Genomic DNA, 22,355 nt, shown 5'->3' on the forward strand with positions numbered 1-22,355 from the left:
ATTCATTTCTCTCCTTATTTTTTTCCCATTCCCCTCACAAACTCTTATATGTAATTTTGTATAACAATGAGGGTCTCCTTCCATTTCCAAGCAATTTCCCTTTTCTCTCCCTTTCCCTCCCACTTCATGACTCTGATTAATGTTAATCTTTTCCTCCTGCTCTTCCTCCCTGCTCTGTTCTTGGTTGCTCTCATTATATCAAAGAAGACATTTGGCATTTGTTTTTTAGGGATTGGCTAGCTTCACTTAGCATAATCTGCTCTAGTGCCATCCATTTCCCTGCAGATTCCATGATTTTGTCATTTCTTAGTGCTGCGTAGTACTCCATTGTGTATAAATGCCACATTTTTTTTATCCATTCATCTATTGAGGGGCATCGGGGTTGGTTCCACAGTCTAGCTATTGTGAATTGTGCTGCTATGAACATCGATGTGGCAGTATCCCTGTAGTACGCTCTTTTGAGGTCTTCAGGGAATAGTCCGAGAAGGGCAATAGCTGGGTCAAATGGTGGTTCCATTCCCAGCTTTCCCAGGAATCTCCATACTGCTTTCCATATTGGCCTCACCATTTTGCAGTCCCACCAGCAATGTATAAGAGTACCCTTTTCCCCACATCCTCGCCAGCACTTGTTATTGTTCGACTTCATAATGGCTGCCAATCTTACTGGAGTGAGATGGTATCTTAGGGTGGTTTTGATTTGCATTTCTCTGACTGCTAGAGATGGTGAGCATTTTTTCATGTACTTGTTGATTGATTGTATGTCCTCCTCTGAGAAGTGACTGTTCAGGTCTTTGGCCCATTTGTTGATTGGGTTATTTGTTTTCTTATTGTTTAATTTTTTGAGTTCTTTGTATACTCTGGATATTAGGGCTCTATCTGAAGTGTGAGGAGTAAAAATTTGTTCCCATGATGTAGGCTCCCTATTTACCTCTCTTATTGTTTCTCTTGCTGAGAAAAAACTTTTTAGTTTAAGTAAGTCCCATTTGTTGATTCTTGTTTTTAACTCTTGTGCTATGGGTGTCCTATTAAGGAATTTGGAGCCCGACCCCACAATATGTAGATCGGAGCCAACCTTTTCATCTATCAGACGCATAGTCTCTGATTTGATATCAAGGTCCTTGATCCATTTTGAGTTAACTTTTGTTCATGGCGAGAGGAGGGGATTCAGTTTCATTTTATTGCATATGGATTTCCAGTTTTCCCAGCACCATTTGTTGAAGATGCTATCCTTCCTCCATTGCATGCTTTTAGCCCCTTTATCGAATATAAGATAGTTGTAATTTTGTGGATTGGTTTCTGTGTCCTCTATTCTATACCATTGGTCCACCCGCCTGTTTTGGTACCAGTACCATGCTGTTTTTGTTACTATTGCTTTGTAGTACAGTTTGAAATCTGGTATCGCTACACCTCCTGATTCACACTTCCTGCTTAGATTGCTTTTGCTATTCTGGGTCTTTTATTTTTCCATATGAATTTCATGATTGCTTTATCTATTTCTACAAGAAATGCCATTGGGATTTTGATTGGCATTGCATTGAACCTATAGAGAACTTTTGGTAATATTGCCATTTTGATGATGTTATTTCTGCCTATCCATGAACAGGGTATATTTTTCCATCTTCTGAGATCTTCTTCTATTTCTCTCTTTAGGGTTCTGTAGTTTTCATTGTATAAATCTTTCACCTCTTTTGTTAGGTTGATTCCCAAGTATTTTATTTTTTTTTTGAGGATATTGTGAATGGGGTAGATGTCCTCATTTCCAGTTCAGAAGATTTGTCGCTGATATACAGGAATGCCTTTGATTTATGCGTGTTGATTTTATATCCAGCCACTTTCCTGAATTCATTTATTAGCTCTAGTAGTTTCTTTGTAGACCCTTTTGTGTCTTCTAGGTATAGGATCATATCATCCGCAAATAGTGATAATTTAAGTTCTTCTTTTCCTATTTTTATGCCTTTAATTTCTTTCGTCTGTCTAATTGCTCTGGCCAGTGTTTCAAGAACTATATTGAATAGAAGTGGTGAGAGAGGGCATCCCTGTCTTGTTCCAGATTTTAGAGGGAATGCCTTCAGTTTTTTTCCATTTAGAATGATGCTAGCCTGAGGCTTAGCATATATAGCTTTTATAATTTTGAGGTAAGTTCCTGTTATCCCTAGTTTTTCTAATGTTTTGCACATAAAGGGATGCTGTACTTTGTCGAATGCTTTCTCTGCGTCCACCAAGATGATCATATGGTTCTTATCTTTAAGTCTATTGATGTGGTGAATAACGTTTATTGATTTCTGTATATTGAACCAGCCTTGCATCCCAGGGATGAATCCTACTTGATCATGGTGCACAATCTTTTTGATATGTTTTTGTATACGATTTGCCAGAATTTTATTGAGGATTTTTGCATCTAAATTCATTAGGGATATTGGTCTGTAGTTTTCTTTCTTTGAGGTGTCCTTCTCTGGTTTGGGAATCAGGGTGATACTGGCCTCATAGAATGAATTTGGGAGTTCTCCCTCTTTTTCTATCTCCTGAAATAGATTATGGAGTATTGGTATTAGTTCCTCTTTAAATGTTTTGTAAAACTCTGCTGTATATCCATCCGGTCCTGGGCTTTTCTTGGTTGGTAGTCTTTTGATGGCTTCTTCTATTTCCTCCCTTGATATTGATCTGTTTAGGTTGTTTATATCTTCCTGATTCAATCTGGGTAGTTCATATGTCTCAAGGAATTTATCTATGCCTTCACTATCTTCTATTTTATTAGAGTATAGGGTTTCAAAATAATTTCTAATTATCGTCTGTATTTCTGAATTGTCTGTTGTGATGTTGCCTTTTTCATCCCATAAGCTAGTAATTTGGGTTCTCCCTCTTCTTCTCCTTGTTAGTGTGGCTAGTGGTCTATCAATCTTATTTATTTTTTCAAAGAACCAACTTTTAGTTTTGTCAATTTTTTCGATTGTTTCTTTTGTTTCGATTTCATTGATTTCTGCTCTAATTTTAATTATTTCTTGCCTTCTACTGTATTTGCTGCTGATTTGTTCTTCTTTTTCTAAGGCTTTGAGGTGTAGTATGAGGTCATTTATTTGTTGGCTTTTCCTTCTTTTAAGGAATGAACTCCATGAAATGAATTTTCCTCTTAGTACTGCTTTCATAGTGTCCCAAAGATTTCGATATGTTGTTTCTGAGTTTTCATTTACCTCTAAGAATTTTTTAATTTCCTCTTTGATGTCTTCTGTAACCCTTTGTTCATTCAGTAGCATATTGTTTAATCTCCATGTGATGTAGGGTTTTTCCTTTCTCATTTTATTATTGATTTCCAATTTCATTCCATTATGATCAGATAAAATGCATGGTAGTATCTCAACTCCTTTGTAATTGCTAAGCTTTGCCCTGTGACATAATATATGGTCTATTTTTGAGAAGGATCCATGTGCTGCTGAGAAGAAAGTGTATCCGCTTGATGTTGGGTGGTATATTCTGTATATATCAATTAAGTCTAAGTTATTTATTGTATTATTGAGCTCTATGGTTTCTTTATTCAATTTTTGTTTGGAAGATCTGTCCATTGGTGAGAGAGGTGTATTAAAATCTCCCATGATTATTGTGTTGTGGTCTATTAGACTCTTGAACTTGAGAAGAGTTTGTTTGATGAACGTAGCTGCACCATTGTTTGGGGCATATATATTAATGATCGTCAAGTCTTGTTGGTGTATGGTTCCCTTGAGCAGTATGTATTGTCCTTGTTTATCCCTTTTGATTAACTTTGGCTTGAAGTCTATTTTATTTGATACAAGTATGGACACCCCTGCTTGCTTCCGGGGTCCGTATGAGTGATATGATTTTTCCCAACCTTTCACCTTCAGTCTGTGTATGTCTTTTCCTATCAGATGAGTCTCCTGTAGGCAGCATATTGTTGGATCTTTTTTTTTAATCCATTCTACTAGCCTATGTCTTTTGATTGGTGCATTTAAGCCATTAACATTTAGGGTTGCTATTGAGATATGGTTTGTATTTCCAGCCATATTTGGTTATGTATGATACTTAACATGATTAGTTTTTCCTCTATGCTTAGTTTTTCCTTTATTGTACTACCTCCCGTTGTTGGTTTTCATTGTTATTTTTCATTTCCTCTTCCTGTAATGTTTTGCCAAGGATGTTTTGAAGAGCTGGTTTTCTAGCTGCAAATTCTTTTAACTTTTGCTTATCGTGGAAGATTTTTATTTCATCTTCAATCCTGAAGCTTAATTTCGCTGGATACATGATTCTTGGTTGGAACCCTTTTTCTTTCAGCGTTTGAAATATGTTGTTCCAGGATCTTCTAGCTTTCAGAGTCTGTGTTGAAAGATCAGCAGTTATCCTGATTGGTTTACCCTTAAATGTAATCTGCTTCCTCTCTCTTGTGGCTTTTAAGATTCTCTCCTTATTCTGTATGTTGGGCATCTTCATTATTATATGTCTTGGTGTGGATCTCTTATGATTTTGTATATTCGGTGTCCTGTAGGCTTCTAGTATTTGGATTTCTTTTTCATTCTTTAAGTCTGGGAAGTTTTCTAGTATTATTTCATTGAATAGATTACTCATTCCCTTGGTTTGGACCTCTGTACCCTCTTGTATCCCAATAACTCTTAGGTTTGGTTTCTTGATGTTATCCCATAATTCTTGGATGTTCTGCTCATGATTTCTTAACATTCTCGCTGAGCTGTCTATGTTCTTTTCAAGTTGAAAAACTTTGTCTTCGTTGTCTGAAGTTCTATCTTCCAAGTGTTCTACTCTGCTAGTAATACTCTCATTTGAGTTTTTAATTTGGTTTATTGTTTCCTGCATTTCCAGGATTTCTGTTTGTTTGTTTTTTATATCCTCTATCTCCCTATAGAGTTGATCTTTTGCTTCTTGGATTTGTTTATGTAATTCATTGTCAAAGTGATTTTTCATTGTCTGAATTTGATGAATAATGTCTTCCTTGAGACTCCAGATCATCTGAAGCATGTATATCCTGAACTCTTTGTCTGACATTCCATCAGCTGCAGATATTACCTCATCTAATGTTGAATTGACCTGTATTGTTTGTGGTCCTTTCTTTCCTTGTCTTTTCATACTGCTCATGATTCTTTCTAGCTTTGTGAAACTGTTGAGCTAATGTTTTTCCCCTTATATATTTGTATTGTTCTTGAATAGCTCCAATATCCCTCTTTTTCGGAGAAAGACAATGTTAACAGATCCCAATATCAACAGTACATTATCTAAGGACAAGTTTTCATTATTAATACATTTATAGTTAGATTCTAAGACTATAGATATTGGATTTAATTATTACTTAAGAATATATTCCTTAGTTTCATAAAAGGCGTACCATATCTGGTGGCATATAGAAAACTTAATTTCAGACGAAGGATGTTATACTTAAAGAGAAAGGAGTGAGGGAATGAGGTTAAACTAACTTAGCACCTTTGGAGAACTCTAACCACTCGACTGGTAATTTATGGAAGAATGTATAGACTCAACCTCCTATTTAGATAGTTACCCTATGTATAGATAGCAAAAGTTAGGAGATTGAAAGTGGTATAGAGAGAATATGAATTAAAAAAAAAAAGAAAAGAAAAGAAATAAGAAGGAAGAAAAGAGAAATAAGAGAAGGGAAAGGGAAGTAAGATAGAAATACAGAAAAAAAAATAGGGGGGAGGTGGGGTATATGCAATTCCTCTATATTATATTACTTTGGTAATTCAGTTGTTCATGCTCAGTTCTTGGTTTCACATATGCTGAAGTTGTGGAAGAGAGAGAAGAAAAGAGAAAGAGAGGAAAAAAAAAAAAGTCTCTCAGAACACTGTTTTCTTTGCTTCCAGTAGGTGGCGTTGTCTATTCCTAGTTTGAGCCTCTGTATTCAGGGTGGTGGGTATAGCCAGTGTGAAGGGAAATGAGCTTCCACCTGTATCTTCCCTACTCTAGTCTCTGAGGTAGAAACCAGGTGCCTCTACAGTTGTTGTTTTGTGTTGATAGCTACAATCCCCAAAAGCGTGGGAAATAAATTTTGAGTTATCGCAGCTAAGGGTGGGGGAGTTGGAAATCGGGTACCTGGATCAGCGGCAGCTGTGCTGGTAGCCACACCCACTTTGATGGGTTTTAAGGGTTGATGGGCTTCCTGGAGACTAGCGCTCAAGGCAGGACGGACTTCCTCCTCCGGTCTGGCTGAGCGGCTGGCGCCTTCCTGCTCCGGTCTGGCTGGCGGCTGGCGCCTTCCTGCTCCGGTCTGGCTGGGCGGCTGTCGCGGCTTCCTGCTCCGGTCTCGCCCCTTGATTCTTAAATGTTAAACCAATTTTAAATTTCTGGGATAAACCATACTTGGTCATGGTGAAAATATGATATCTAACACCTGTATTTTGCTGTGTTTGGTTTGCTAGTATTGAGAATTTCTGGGTATACATGAGATTTTGGTTTGTAGTTTACTTGTGTTGTCTTTGTCTAAATAAATTATAGCTTCAGAAAATGGGTTTGGAAGTATTGTTTACCTCTTCCTTTTGGAAAGAGTTTAAAAATATTATTGATTCTTAACTTTGGTAGAACTTTGAAACCCTCTGGGCCTGGATTTTACTTTGCAGGTAGTTTTTTTATTATTATTAATCTATTCACTTGTTATAGTCTATCTAGATTATGGTATTTAGGAATTTGTCCGTTTTATCTAAGTTATCTAATTTTGGTGTACAATTGTTCATAATCCTTTTTATTTCTATAGTGTTAATGATAATGTCCCCTCTTTAGTTCTGACTCTGGCAATTGGAGTCTTCTTTTTAGGTTTTTTTTTTTTTTTTTAAGTACTGTGGATTGAACCCAGTGGTACTTCAACACTGAACTACATCCCCAGTCTTTTTTTTTTTTTTTTTTTTTGGTTAATTTTTGAAACAGTTTTGAGAAGTTGCTCAGGGTCTTGCTAAATTGCCCAGATGGCCTAGAATTTGCAAACACCTGGCTCAGCTTCCTGAGTCTCTAGGATTATGGGTGGTGGGTGTGTACCATGGCATCAGCCTGGGTCCTCTTCTCTCCCAGCCACTTGTTCAGTCTAGCTTAGGACATAGCAATCATGTTAATCTTTTTGAAGAACCAGCTTTGAGTTTCCATTAATGTTTGTTTTTCTATTCCCTATTTAATTAATTTCCATTCTGACTTATTTCCTTTTTTTTTTTTTTAGTGTAAGGTTAGGTTATTGGTTTGATATCTTCTTTCTTTAGACATTTACACATGTAAATTTTCCTCTAAGCATGATTTAGATGTGTTCCATAAGTTTTGTTATAGTGTTCTTCATTTCCATTCATCTTAAATTATTTTCTGACTTCCCTTTTGATTTCTACAATCTGTCAGCTATTTAGGAGTGTGTCGTTTACATGTATGTGTAAGTTTACCCAGTTTTCCCCCTGCTATTGATTTATACTTTTCATTCTACTGTGGTTGGAAAACTTACTCTGTTGCCAATACTTCAGAGCCTTGCTGTAGCTAAGGAAAGTTGGTCCAAGATTGATAACCCCACAATATAAATTAAAAATTGTCTGTTAAAATGAAAAAGAATACAATTTAGTCATCCCTGAAAATGGCCATGCATAATTTTTGACAGTACGACAGTTGAAGAATGACTATTAACCAAATCTCGAAAGGGAATCATTTTAATGCTATTAAAAATAATAGCATAAGAAAGTCTGCGTAAGCTTTGTGCAGTGATGCACACCTGTAACCCAAGCATCTCAAAGAGCTGAGGCAGAAGGATCTGAAGTTCAAGGCCAGTCTTAGTGATTCAGTGGGACGCTGTTCAAAATTAAAAATAGAAAAGGCTATCTCAATGGTAAAAGCATCCCTAAATTCAATCTCCAGTACCAAAAAAGAAAACAAAAAAGTGATGTTAGAAGAAAATCACTGATAATGAAATCCGTAAATGAGAAGAGACCCCAAGGACACAGGACTTCCAGTTCACAGAGCAGTTCAGGGGAAAAAACTTAAAAAAGAACAGAAACCAATTTAAGCCTTCCACAAAAAAATGATTCCCCAGAGTTCAACCAAAAAGTATAAGAGTATTTTAAGCAAACTTTTTTTTTTTTTTGTACCAGGGATTGAATCCAGGGGTACTTAACCACTGAGTCAACATCTGGAGCCCTTTATTTAGAGAATAGGGTCTTGTGGACTTGTGCAGGGACTCACTAAGTTGCTGAGGCTGGCTTTGAACTCGATCCTCCTGAGCTGCTTGGTATGCCACTGCACCTGAAGAAAGAGCATGTGTAGTATAGTTCTATTAATGACCCTTCACTGAGAAGAGACCCCCAAGGACACAGGACTTCCAGTCCACAGAGCAGTTCAGGAAAAACAACTTACAAAAGAACAGAAACCCATTTAACCCTTCCACAAAAGTCACCAAGGTTAGGCTAGCTAGAATGTGCTTTAACCATTGCTTATTTAATTGAATTAAAGGAAAGCCATATTTTATGTTTGTTACATGCTGACCTTGGAAGAGAAAGAAGCCTCTCAGGGTCAAAGGAATACACAAGAGCCAAGCACAGCTCCAGACCTCTGTATGTAGGGAAAAAAGACATCAGTTTTAAACAAGAAAGGTCTTTTTTTTTTTTTTTTTTTTTTTTAAAGATCAGCAAAAATTAGACTGGGCACTATGTCACACAACTGTAATCCTAGCTGCTCAGAAGGCCTGGGGATTCAGCTCAGTGGTTAAGTGCTCCTGTGTTCAATCTCTGGTACCACACGCAGGTGAATTGGCAAATTAAATAGTGGAGGTTTGAAAAAAAAATATTTCATTTTGCTAATTCCAGTCAAAAAATGGATTTTGTTTAATTTACATAACTCCGAGCTCTGGTTTCTTAAACTTGTCGAGATTCTCCATTTTAAAGCAATTATTGTCAAACACCAAACTCTTGATATGAAAAAAGGGTATTTTTGTATTTTATATGACTCATATAAGATATTACTTATATCTGGGTGTAGTGGCATGGGCTTGTAGTCCCAACTTCTTGGGAAGCTGAGGAGAAAGGATCACAAGTTCAAGACCAGCCTGGGCATCTTAATGAGGTCCACCTCAAAAAAGAGTAAGGTACTGCTTGTCCTCACTTTTTAAGTCTGATGGGAATTAGGTAATATGGCTAAAAAAGGAGGGTCTAGAAATTTTGTTATAGGGAGTATATTTGAATAACTTCTGGAACTAACAGAAACTTAGGTAAAGTCATTTTACCTTTGTAGACTCCAAATTCTATCTGCATTAAAATAGTAATTTGGCCTAAAATTTGGATCCATGTGAATTTCCCCAGATTGAATCTTTCTAATTAGTTGAAGCTAATAATTCTACTTACATCATATTCAGAATATCATATTGGTTTTAAAATAATTGTTTCACCATTAAGAAGGTGAAAGCCATTGCTTGGCTTAGTCTTTTCCAGTCTTCATGAATGTACTCATATTCTGTTTATGTTTTACCTTATTTCTCTACTTTCCCTCAATTTTTTATCAAAAGGTACATCTCCCTTTGGGATACGTTAGGTAAATTATAAATATATTAGGTTTTATAGAATGAAAATGTAGAAAACATTGGTTTAGGATATATTACTTAAAAGCACTACTGGATATTTTCTAGATACTTTCCAGATAAATATATTTTCCATAAGAAAGGAAAAGTTAATTCTTTACAAGATTAGAGACCAGAAGAAGCCAATTTTGTTGTGTTCTTATTGGGTCTATGTACTTTTAGTTGTGGGGATAAGGTCACATGCTGGTTTGCATGCTGATTTTAAAGATCATTGATTACTATTCAACCTAATTACAAGAGATCAGTTTCAAATTGTACTTTAGGATTGTTCATGGAATTGGGCCTGCCTGTGGAGTGATAATTTACAGTCCTTTGATGGGGATGAAATTAGTAGATACCGCTGAAGAGGATGACTTCAGAGAAGACTGCTACAGGGATACTTTCATGCCAGTGAAAAACCCCATCAAGGGAGGATGGCATCATTGCAGGATTTCAGTTAAAGTTATTTTCAAATACCAAAAGTTTAGCCGGGTGCAGTGGTGCACTCCTGTAATCCAGCAGCTCAGGAGGCTGAGACAGGATTACAAGCTGGAGACCAGCCTCGGAACTTAATGAGGCCCTAAGCAACATAGTGAGACCCTATTTCAATATAAAAAATTAAAAGGGCTGGGGATGTAGTTCAGTGGTAAAGTGCCACCCCACCCCTGTTTCAGTCTCCAGTATCAAAAAACAAAACAAATCAAATAACAATAACAAAAATCTAGTCATATTGGTATACACAAATTTTAAGGCATCTGCCTTTTATGTTCTTAGCCTTGGTGTAATGAGAAATAAGTGTCAGCACTTTTTGTTGCTCTTTGCAAGTGGCAGAGAGAACTGAGCTGGTCAAGAGGCCTGGATTCCATTCCCATCTTTTTCATTTACTAGTCCTCTATTTTTTTCCTGTTGACTGTATTTTCTCACCTATAACACAGGGATAATAATATCTGACCCTACAAGTTGTATCACCAAAGAAAGCACTTTGAAAGTATTAAAAAAAATCACTAGAAATTTATAAGGTATTATAATGATGAGGAATGAAAATTTAGGTTGCAACATTGAAAAAATATGCTGTCCTATTTTTTTTTTTCCCTTTTTGGTGCACTTTTCTAGGTGAATGTGCCTCTTAGGAGCAATTGCCTGGAAGTGTCTGGGATAAGTTTGGGCTGCACAGACAGGTGTGCTCCCTGAAGGCCGTGCTCCCTGAAAGACTCAGCAGCTCAGCCAGCACATCCGGAATGTGAAGCATGAAGTACATTTATTCTGCAAAAATGATAAGTAATGTAAGAAAAAATGTCAAGGATTCCATTTTTTAATAAACACAACAAAAGCAATGAAAACAAATCATTTTTGGAGCAATATGCGGTCGTTTTTCACAGATCTCGCAACACTGAAAAAGACATTTAGATGTTGATTTGAATTGTCCAGACATTTCAACCACATAGTACAATTTTTAGAAGTTGAAGTCATAGAATGACCATGATATCAGGGTTGCGACTTAGCTCAGTGGTAGAGCACTAGCATGCTAGAAGCCCAGGGTTCATTTGCCTAGCATGTGTTAGGCACTGGGTTCAATCCTCAGCACCACGCAAAAATAAAGTCGTTGTGTCTGTCTACAACTAAAATAATAATAATAAAAAAATCAATGACAGGGGATGGAGTTGTGGCTCAGAGGCAAACCCTGGCATGTGTGTGAGGCCCTGGGTTGGATTCTCAGCACCATATTAAAAAAAGGTCCACTGACAACTAAAAAAAAAAAAAGTAAATGACAAATGACAAATTTGGCCAAATATACTGAACACAAAAGTATTTGAATCTTTGAAATTGAACTGAAAGTGAAAAAGAGAAAAAGAGCTAACTAATTCCACAGGATACCTTGAACTCCACTGATAATGTATCAACCTCTGGTAGCCTTTGAAGGGGCCAGCAGTCACTTTTGAAGACTCTTGTGATGATGAATAGGTGGGGCTTTTAAAGGGTACTGAAAATCAAATAAAAGAATTATGCTGCCTTTGTACAGAAAATGTCAAATATTCAGCCTATATAAAATAAAATCACTGATTTTTCAAGATTTTCCTTCTGTGTAGAAATGGAACATCAGGCAACATTCTAGCTCTCATCTTGCCTCAACTTAATGACATACAAGCTCACCAAGGCAAAAGATTTACTTTAAATGTGGTATAGCCATGAATTTGCACAGGGCACATGCACAAGTGGGCACACATGAATATATACATACGGTCTTTCCATTGTTTATATATCCCTGTGACTCAGTGCCATTATGTTTTTCCCTTCCAAAATATTTTTAAAATTATCCCTTAGGAAAGGAAAAAAATCTTAGTGTTACAAATTTGTTTTTAAGATCAAGCTTAACATTAAATTTGGATTTTTCATTTCTACTCCTCCTTTCCCTCATTGTTACCTTTAGGTGGATATTTATTTACTACTCATGCCTGATACTTAGTAGCAGGCTCCTGGATTGCTCAGCTGATTAATTCATTTCAGTTATTTCTTGGGAGTAAAGCAAGGACACAAGTGTTTTTGGCTATAGTTATCCAAATGCAGTGGGGCAGCAATATCCCACAAAGCCAGAAGATGGTGGTGCTGTCTACAAAAACAGACCATGTCACTCTATTGTTCAATTTATTTTAAGCCCCGATGTATTTACAAAATCCTTATAGAATCTAAACTTTCAAAATAGCAAAATTTGAGAATGTTTGAGCATGATTTTAATCATAGTCTTACAAGGAATCAAAGCTCTTTGCCTATGAGGGTGTGTTCACATATAAATACTGCATTTTTACAAAGGAGATTATGAACCCATAATTAAGTGGTGCTACCTTTTAAAAAAATCCATTTTACTATTTTTGAACTGAGGATTGAACCCAGGGCTGCTTAACCAGTGAACCACATCCCCACCCCTTTTTATTTTTATTTTGAGACAGGGTTTCCACTAAGCTACTGGGGTCCTCCCTAAATTTCTGAGGCCTATCTTGAACTTGCAATCCTCCTGTCTCAGCAGGAGGTGCACCACCATGCCCAGATGTATGTCTTTAAGTGAAATTATAATAAGGTGCCTAAAGAGCCCCCACCCCTTAGACATCTAAGCAGCTGTGATTTTTTTTTTCCTGCAAGATGTAATGTTTAGCATGAGGTTTCTAATATTGCACATAAAATGGTAGTTCCTATAAATTTCTTACTTGGTTGATGTTTTCAACTCTGAGGTATTTCACACAAGACTAGCCTTAGAAGTAACTCATTTACCAACGGGTGATTTCTTTTTTTTTTTTTTTAAAAATACTTGTTTTTTAGTTGTACACAATACCTTTTATTTTGTTTATTCAATTTTTATGTGGTGTTGAGGATCAAACCCAGGGTTCTGGCGCATGCCAGGCGAGGCTCTACTGCTGAGCCACAACCCCAGCCACTCGACAGGCGATTTCTGTACTTAAGAATTACTTTTTATTGCTTGCTTAGCGGGTTACCTGAGGCCCGGGAGTAATTTCCTGCATTCTGTGGCTAATTGCCTTGGGCTGAGTTTGCCACTGTGCTGTCCATTCCCTGTCCTGTGAGCAGACTGGGTTAGGCGGGTGATGACGCGTGTGGTTATGGAGACATTACCTTAGGGGGCTGTTCTGATGTTACCGATGATCTGAAAGGACACTGAAATACTCATCTGCAAAAGACGGCCACGTCCCAGGCCTTGATCTAGGCGACTGGAAAGAGTCAAGGAGGGACATCAGAAAGGATCCTTGACCTTAACGAAGATGAGAAAGGGAGATGCACAATAAAAATCTAAAAACCAGTAGAGCAGGGTGCGTGGAGGGTACGGAGTGGATGGTCAGGAGATGGGGAGGCCCGGGCCGCGGGGATTCCCTGCAGGCCGGGGCTCGGGTTCCTGAGGAGAATTTCTGCAATCCTGTTCCCGGGGCGGCTCAGTGACAGTGACTACCTGCTTTCTCGGCAAGGTGGCTCCCGGCTGGCTTGCTCCGGCAGCGCGGCGGCAGGCGGGGAACCTGGGCCGTGCCCACCTCCGCGGGTAGCCCCGGGCTGAGCGGCACGCCCCTGGCGCGCCGCCCCCACCGCACGTCCTGCCGCCCGCCCCGCCGCGTGCTCCGCTCCCTCCCTCAGCCGCGCATCCTCAGCTCGGCCGCGCGGGGCTCGGGCCGCGGCCCCTCCCCAACCGCGCCGGCGCCCCCGCGCACGCCCTCCGCCGGCGGCGTTCCCGCCCGCGAGGCTCCGGGGCACGCCGGGCGGGGCAAGAGGACGCCAGCGCGGCCGACCGGCCTCTCGGAGCCGCCGCGGCGCCGGCCGCCTCGCTCGCCCACGCCGCCCGGCCCTCGGATCCCGCGCCTGAGCGGCGCGCGCGGCCGGGTGGGGCGCGGCTCGGGCGGAGGCGCGCGGGGACGATGTCGCGGAGCTGAGCGGACGCGGCAGCGGCGCGGCGCCCTCCGCGGGATGGCGCAGGCGGCTGGCGGCGAGGGCCCGGCCGAGCCCGCGGCCGCGGCGGGCCCGCCGGAGGCTCTGAGCCTGGAGGAGATCCTGCGGCTGTACGGGCAGCCCATCAACGAGGAGCAGGCGTGGGCCGTGTGCTACCAGTGCTGCGGCTCGCTGCGGGCCGCCCGCCGGGCCCCGCGCCGCGTGCGCTCGGCTGCGCAGGTCCGCGTCTGCAAGGACGGCGCCGTCACGCTGGCGCCCGGAGACGAGGGCCCGGCGGCCTCGGGTGAGCCGGGCGGAGGGCGCGGAGGGCGCGGAGGGCGGGCGGCGAGCGGAGGGCGCGGAAGGCGGCAGGCGGGGTGGGGGGGCGGGAGGGCGCCCTGCGCTGGGGGCTGCGGGCCGGCAGGGCCTCCCCTCCGCGGCCGCTCGCCCTGTCGGTGGGGAGCTCCGAGCCCCGCGGCCCCGCGCAGAAGGCGGTCCGCACGCACCGGCCCTCGGTGACCGCGCGCGGTGGTTACCGAGCCGCAGAGGTCTCAGCCGGGGAGGAGGCTGCGGTGTGGAGAGACACTCAGGACTGCAGGGCTCCTGGAAGCCGCGGACGTGGTTTGCCGGTGTTGGGTTTTGCCGAGATGACAAACAGGCTCCTCAGTAAAGACTTGACTGAATGTTGAGGGCAGAGGGGAAACGGGTTGGTCACCCATTGTCTAGTGTCAACCAACCTGCACCTACTGGGGACCAAGAGGAGGTTGGCGGTATGTTTCTCCTGCCAGTTTTTATCTAATTCCGTTTTTTGAGAGGCAGGTCTATTAAAACATGGGAAAACAACCCACCTTCGACTTTGAGAAAGTTGATGGAAATGTCAAAATGCTTAATGTGAAAGATGTAATTCAGAATTAGTCTGTAAAAATGGCATTCAGTGAAAATCCTTTTCTAAATTAAAAACATTCAAGATTATAGTTATTCTTTTAGTCCTACCAGAACATTTCTCTTTCTGTGTATGTGTGTGTGTGTGTGTGTGTATGTGTATGTGTATGTGTGTGTGTGTGTTAAACCCATTTTTATTTATTTAAAGTCAGCTTCTAATTTTTTAAACTGATTTGTCCTCCAATTGCACATATTTTTGAGGTACCATGTGATGCATCCATACGCGCATACATTGTGTTATTTAAAGCCAGCCTTTTGAAGATTCTTTTGAGATTATATTTCAGATTTTCTGGATCTGATGCATCTGTTGTGTCTGGACTTGGACTCAGTTGTAAATACTACCTGCAGTTATCATTTATTTAGAGTATTAAGATGGAATGAAAAAGATACCTTTTTGAAAGGACAGTGAAGTTGTGCCTTGGTACTTAGTTGTTTTCTAGGAGAAGTGGTGAGCAGCCTGCTTTTAGAAGCAGCCTTGGTGCTTTCCAGAGAGAAAAACCCTGGTTTTGAATAGTCTTTCTCCTGAACTTACTCCAAAGAGAGTACTCCAGCTGCCAAAGACTGACAGGTTCTTTTTGTTGTAATTAGAACTTTCCTTATATGACATCCATGATTTTAGACATCCTAGTGTAGTCTCAGTGTAATGCACTGCGGAGAGAATAGTGAGCAGAAATGGCATGGGTGTGCAACTGTCCTCTTCCTTCCTTCTGCATGTGACCTCTGCTGTCAGCTGTGGAGAGAACCTGATCAATGTTGATGAAGTCATGAGCATTTCAGGCCCTGTTAAAAATGTTTAGGAAGTTCATTATAAAATCTTATTGATATTAACTTATTTTCTCAGGATTTACAAGTAGCTGCATGGCTGTGCAAGACATAGTGTCTTTGAATATTTAATCATGATTCTTAGAAGTGATGAGTAATTTGGCACTGGGCATACTTGTGTAAGTTCTATTTTTAAGGAAAAATTGTATTTATACAACATCCATTGTAAGAAGCATTTTTCCTCTTGTATTTAGTGTGATTATATGTGGTTAATAATCAGCATTGTTTACATTTTCAAATGTTATACATTGAGTTATTTTCTAAATGGAGGCTTAGGGAGTCCATCTACTTGCCGAAAGTCATACTGGGAATTCTGAATTAAATCCAAGTCTTTTTGACCTCTACTCTTTGTAGTACTGTTGAATGACAGATTTGGTTTGAATTCCTTTCCTTTGTAGCTGAATGACCTTGAATAAGTTCCTTAACACTCTTTGTGTCCAGCCTTCTGTATAAAAGCATAATACATGTCTTTTTTTTTTTCTTTTCCCCCATCCAGGAAAGGTTTAAGTGAAATAATATATCTAAAGTGCCTGACACTTTTTTACCCTATCCCCTGATTCTTTCATACCACAACAGTGCCTGTAGTTAAGCTGTTTTTTATTTCTACTCAGAATTGAAACAGATGTCTAAGGGCTATTTTTCTTTTTGGTGCCAGGGGTTGAACCCATGGCTTTGCCATGCTAGGCAGGTGCTCTACCACTGAGCTACACCCCCAACCCCTAGGCAAGAGTTTCTCAGCTGAATAGTTATTTTTGGCTGAATAGTAATTTCTGTGGAGGCCTCCTGTGCAGCATCTTGGGTTTCTACCACTGGATGCCAGTAAGCCCTATTTGTGACAATAAAAAGCCTACAGACATTGCCAACTATTTCCTGAGGACAAAATTATCCCCTGTTGAAGGTTACAGATGTGCCCAGGAGTGTGTTCATATGTAGCAGTGGATACTGGTGGTAGTCCTTAGGTGAGCACACCTTTCAGTTTGCTGAGCTGAACGAATGGTGGCATTGCTTCTTGCTGCCGCTGGTATCATCCCAGTTAGAAAGAAGAAAGAGAAGAAAGAGAACCTCATAAGCTTTACCACCTTGTTTTGGGGCTGAATGTAGTAATAATTGACTTTAGTTCTGTTTTACTTTTTTTTGTGGTGCTGGAGATTCAACATATGGCCTCAGGCATACTAGGCAAGGGCTCAACCACTGTGCTTCACTCCTAGACCTGTTCTTTAAAGAGCATTGAGGGAGTTTGGTTCCAGATCCCCTGCAAATACCCAAGTCCTTGGACTGGCATGGTGCTTGCATGTGACTTTAGCACATCTTCTATAAATTGCTTTTGATACTTAGCATTATGTGGCAACCCGCAGATACTGAGGGCTGACTCTGCAGATCCATTCCAGAACAGTCCCATTTAGCTTGGATAAAACAAATAGGAGTACATTATAGGAGAAATAGAAAATGACGAAAATTGTCCAAGGCATAGAAATGAGACACACTGGAAGGAAGAACAAGTGATCTTATTTAGCATTCAGATATGTCTCAGAGCCACGCTTGGGTCATCATAAACGCAGTGTGGTATAAAACTGAGGGAGATAAGGAAAAGGAAAATTGTGAGCTAGGATTGTAAAACCAGCAGTGTGTTTTATGAAGTGTTTCTGTGATGACAGGAGGCTAGATTGCCTGGAATCAGGAGGTTTATGATTCTTCTTAGGTAGTTTATGTAACATTCTTATCTTCCCCAATGTTCAAGCAGTTGTGCTCATCAGACCTTATTGTGGGGAGAGTTTCTTAGGTACAGAGTGATGAAGTTTTCATTTTCACACGCTGATAGTCAAGGACCTAAGGATATGGGTTCTGGGTACTCACGAGGAAACCTAACTGGCACTTAGAGTGCACTTCGGTATGTTTAGGAAGTAGTAACTGATGAAATTGAGGTAATATTCTAGATCATAAAAGATTAAAACATTTGTTTTTCTGGAATGCCACAAAGATTTACTAATAGCATAATATTAGAAATTAGAATCATGCATGGGCTGTCAGCCTTCAGGACTTAAACACATTAAATGACAGCAGTCATTTATTTAAAAATTTTATTTCACTTTTTTAAATATGCCTTTAGTTTTGGTTGTGTAAAGAACATTTTAAAAATTATGGTCACATCTTGATTTTAAATAACCTTAAGGTTAATAATAGGTTTTCCTGGGAGGAACAATGAAGGCTGTGTGCACACTAATAAAGACATCCCTTGAGAATGGTTTCTTGGTGTAGGGAACATTCAGGCTTTGTTTGGGATTTGAAAAGAGGATATGATCAGTCAGCTTCTCAGCAAGATTCTTGCTAATTTATTGGTGAGAATGGTGTTGGAATAATATCCCGTTGGATTTTAAAGAGAAAATATTTGTGAAGAAGGTGGACGTAATGAAAACATGTTTAAAAACATTTTTGTCCACTCTTGTTTTATTTCTTGTGTGATTACATCCTGGCCATTAAATGAAAAGAACATAGGAGGTATGTGTGTGAGTCCAGGGCAGGTGTTGGGGGTTAATGGTGAGATTAAGGGCTGGTAAATGCCTGATCGGTTACAGGAATAGGTAAAACTCATCTTCTGTACGGTATGTTCAGATCTGTCAGTTTAATTCCCTCTAACATATATTCAGTGGGTTTCTACTATGTGCAAGCAGTGTTCTAGTTTTCATGGGTTATTTAAACATAAAAAGTTGTAGTCATTGAACAGGAGAAAATAAAACCTAAACAGAGTGGTAAATTTACCATGAAGTTAAATGAGACCTTAAACTTCAAGCCCCTTTATTTACCCAGGCCCCTCCCAGTTCATTTGCAAAACTAAATCATGATCAGATAAGATCAAAGTCACTCTCAGTGTCACCTTCCAACATACTTCCACTTGGATTGTGTGGTCATGTGGGCTTTGGGGAGAGATTCTGAAAGAGCACATGATTTCTGTCTTTTTTTCTGTCTCACGCAAAGGGAAACAAAGAATTTATATTCAGGTGTTGGTGCTTCAGTAAGTTGGGGGTGTGTCAAGAAAGCATTAGTCTCACTATAAGTTTTGACTGAATGAGAACAATTATTGATCTGCCAAGGGTCATGTGTTGGTTGGTGAGAGCCCTGGGTGAGCTCAACTGTAAGGTCACAGGTTCTGCAGGCAGCAGTTCCCATCCCTTTTCCTTAAGGGTGTCATGAGGCTCTTTGTAGTTCCACTTGCTTCTTGTTGTCCAAGTGGAACACAAGAAAAGGGTCTCTTTCAAGTATTTAAAAGGATGAGGGAAATACTGTTTGTTACCCGTCCCCCAAAAAACAACGTCGACAACAACAACAACTATTTTATTTTGGACAGAATTTTAAGTTTACAGAAAAGTTACAGTGATAATTCAGAGAATTTCGTGTGCCCCTCACTCACTTCCTGTGGTGCTAGCATCTTACATCCTCGAGGCACCTCTGTCAGAACTGCATGAAGACCAGCAGTGGTATACTACTGTTTCCCTGAGCTCCTTATGTGCCTTGGGTTCCTCCAAGTTTTCTGCCTCTTTCCTCTGTAGAAATCCTGCCCAGGATGCTGTCCTGCAGTTAGTCGTACTGCTTGTTCTGTTTTGGTCTGTGACAGTTTCCTGGTGAAGTGTCCCTCCATTTGGGAGTGTCTAGACTGGGGTGCTGGAAGAGAATTCCAGAGGAGAAGGGCTCTTCTCAGGTGGTGCTGGGGCCTGGAACGGCAGACGTTATGTTAACCTTGACACTTAGTTAAGCAAGTTTTTTCCCAGTTTCTCTGCCAAGTTATTGTTTTCATCTTTTCAGTGCTCTTGTTTAGAAATGGGATGGTAAGTCCAGCCTCATTCAGAAAGAGGGCCAGGTGAGATTGTCCCCTTCCCGCATTTACTTATTGATCCGGTCACCTATTTTCATCAGTCTGGATTCCCACATATTTTGTACTTTGGTCATTATCCACTTACATTCTTTTGCTGCTCAGATAGTTCTAGCTGTTGCCACTGTGGCTCTCCTTTGGGGTGGCCACTGGCCTTTTACCCTTCAGCCATCCTTTTTGGTGGCACACATCCTTGCTTTTTGGCACTGCAGGGTGTTTTGAGTCTCATGTTGTATATTTCCTGCCCAGCACCTGGCATTGGCTGAACCTCTAAGGAGTTGTGGTTCCTTGGCTGGGAACAGTTGGACCCCAAAAGCTGAGCCCCAGCTATGCTTGCTGCTGCTCTAGTTTAGTTTTTGTTTTAATGTAGGAGAATTGCAGTGTTAGCTTCGTTCCTTTTGCTAGGTTTGGGGTTTCTTGCCGGTGTTCTGCTTCTGCTGGAAGCCACTGTCCTTTCCTTTGCTCAGCAGGTATTTACTGGATACCACAGAGCCAGGCTGAGTAGGGAGGATGACAGCAGGCTGTGTGTCAGAGGGAGAAATGCCTGGGAGCTGAAGCCAGAGAAGCCTTTGCTGAGATGTTGAAATAGACTCCTGGCGCTCAGGGGAGGCTGCCTGGGTGTAGTGGGCAAGCATTCATTGACTGAGGTGTGCGAATGGTCAAGAAATGGTTTGGGAAATCTCAAGGTCATTGGCCTCCCTCTTTTAAGCAGCTGTGGAGACTGGACTGATGGTGTCCCTAAAACAGTAGCGTAACCATCTAAGTGATAGCCAGTCAGCCACATTTGAAATGGTCCCCTGTTCGCAAATGTGTGCTTTCATTAGGGCTCTCAAGTGCAATGTGTAGGTACAATACACTCCTTGTGGTGTGCGGATCTGCTCATGGAACATCTTACACAAACAAAGAGATGAAAACAGTGTGATCAGGCACAGCGTTGGCTGAGTATTTCAGATTGCTAGCTGGGATCATATTTACTTTAGGAATGTGAAAAACACTGATACATAGCATATAAAGCGATGCAAGTTAGTTGGGAAAGGTCACAATATTTTCTCCAGTGCTAATTCTGTGTGGTTACTTTGGTGGCACAGCCAGGCACGGTTTGCTTTTTCCTGCTATGACTCCGCTGGGGCCACCTGATGCAGCCTTTGCTGCTCACAAGCCAGTGCCCCCCTGGCTGGCGTCCTGTGCGTTCTCAAGTGTGTGAAGGGAGGATGTTCCTTGACCTCTTGCTTGTTTTGCTGCTGGCATTATTCTCATTCAAATTCCTCACCAGATTTTTAACCAGTTCAAGTGCATTTCATGGTATAGTTTGAATCATCTAGTTGAGCAGGTGGTGGGCTGATAACCAAGTACTATAAGGATCTCTTAACAGACTTTTTTTGTTGGTGTGCATGTTGTATATATTTGAAGATAATAATTGGCCACTTCTAACTAAAAAAACATTTTTTTTCACATTTCTTACTCAGAACTTATTTCTTGGGCTTCTTGGGCTTTTTCCGGTTTTTCCCTGCAATTTTTTTTGAAAAATAAATACATAAATACAGGGAAGTGCCCAAGTCATTAGTAATACAACCATGTAAATACTAACCCAGTAAGAACCACACTCAGCATACAAAACAGGACCAGACCAGACCAGACCAGACCAAATCAGAGCAAAAAAGAGGACACCACCAGTCACCCAGAGCCTTCAGCTCAGCTAATCATTGTCTTAGTTTTTGTCACCAGAGATTGGATTTGCTTGATTCAGAATCTTACATTGTGCTTATGTCTGCTTTTTGAAAATCTTTTTCTTTTATTTAGTGCTGGGGATGGAACCGAGGACCTGGCCTGCTTGGCATGGACTCCATCACCAAGCAGTACTCCCAATTGGTCTGGCTTTTTTGTGTGTGTGTGTGTAGTGCTGGGGTTGAACTCGGGGCCTTACACGTGTGAGGCAAGCCCTCTACCAACTAAGCTACATCTCCCCAGCCCCTCTTTGTGACTTCTTTTAATCAACTTTGCATTCATCACTTACATTATTTATTGCATAGTATTCAACTATATGACAATACCTGAATTTTTGTATCCATTCTGCTGTTGCTGTGCATTATGAATAGTTTGGAATTTTTTAGCTGTTTCAAGCACTGCTGTAAACACTGCTGAATTACTAATATTTGGCTTTAAAAAAAAATCTGCCCTTATTTGTTTTCTATTTGTCCCACCTGCTCTGTATACATTTTCTCATTCTCTTTATGAATATTTTTAAAAATTATTAAAATTTTCTTCTTCATTGTAATATTCCATTTTTTTTCTTGTAGTTGCCTTACAACATGCATTATTGACTTATTAAATCTCACATAAATTGTTGTATTACTTTCTGTGTAATGCAAAGACCTTAGAACATTAACTCTGTCTTTTAGTTAATATATTTAATTAATTAACTTGTTTGTTTATTTTGGTATTGAGGATTAAACCCAGGAGTGCTTAACCACTGAGAAACATTCCCAGTACCCCCCTTTTCAAAATATTTTGAAATAGGGTCTTGCTAAGTTTGCTTAGGACCTCGCTAAGTTGCTTGAACTTGCGATCCTCCTGCTCCAGCCTCCTGATTCCCTGGGTTTATAGGTATGAGCCACCGTGCCCAATAGTTCATATATTTTAAATGCCAAAAGACAGTATTTTAACACAATATAATATTCATTAGATTGTTTTACAGAAAGTCAACTCAGTCCTTCCAGGGAATTTGCAACTTCAAAAGTATTTTCGAAATACTACTAAAACATCATCTTT

The 22,355-nt window shown here is 40.5% G+C and overlaps 1 protein-coding gene across 2 annotated transcripts in view; it reads left to right on the top strand.

Moving 5' to 3' along the window:
* Window positions 1–13,996: 13,996 nt before the first annotated feature.
* Spire1 (spire type actin nucleation factor 1) overlaps window positions 13,997–22,355 on the top strand; it is a 144,376-nt gene continuing 136,017 nt past the window's right edge. For both annotated transcript variants that reach the window (XM_076837208.1, XM_076837209.1), the window contains exon 1: window positions 13,997–14,261. In XM_076837208.1, coding sequence (XP_076693323.1) covers window positions 13,997–14,261 — 265 coding nt within the window. The remainder of the gene's footprint in view (window positions 14,262–22,355) is intronic.

Source organism: Callospermophilus lateralis, chromosome 17 (genome assembly GCF_048772815.1).
Source record: "Callospermophilus lateralis isolate mCalLat2 chromosome 17, mCalLat2.hap1, whole genome shotgun sequence".
In the NCBI taxonomy this organism is placed as follows: Eukaryota; Metazoa; Chordata; class Mammalia; order Rodentia; family Sciuridae; genus Callospermophilus; species Callospermophilus lateralis.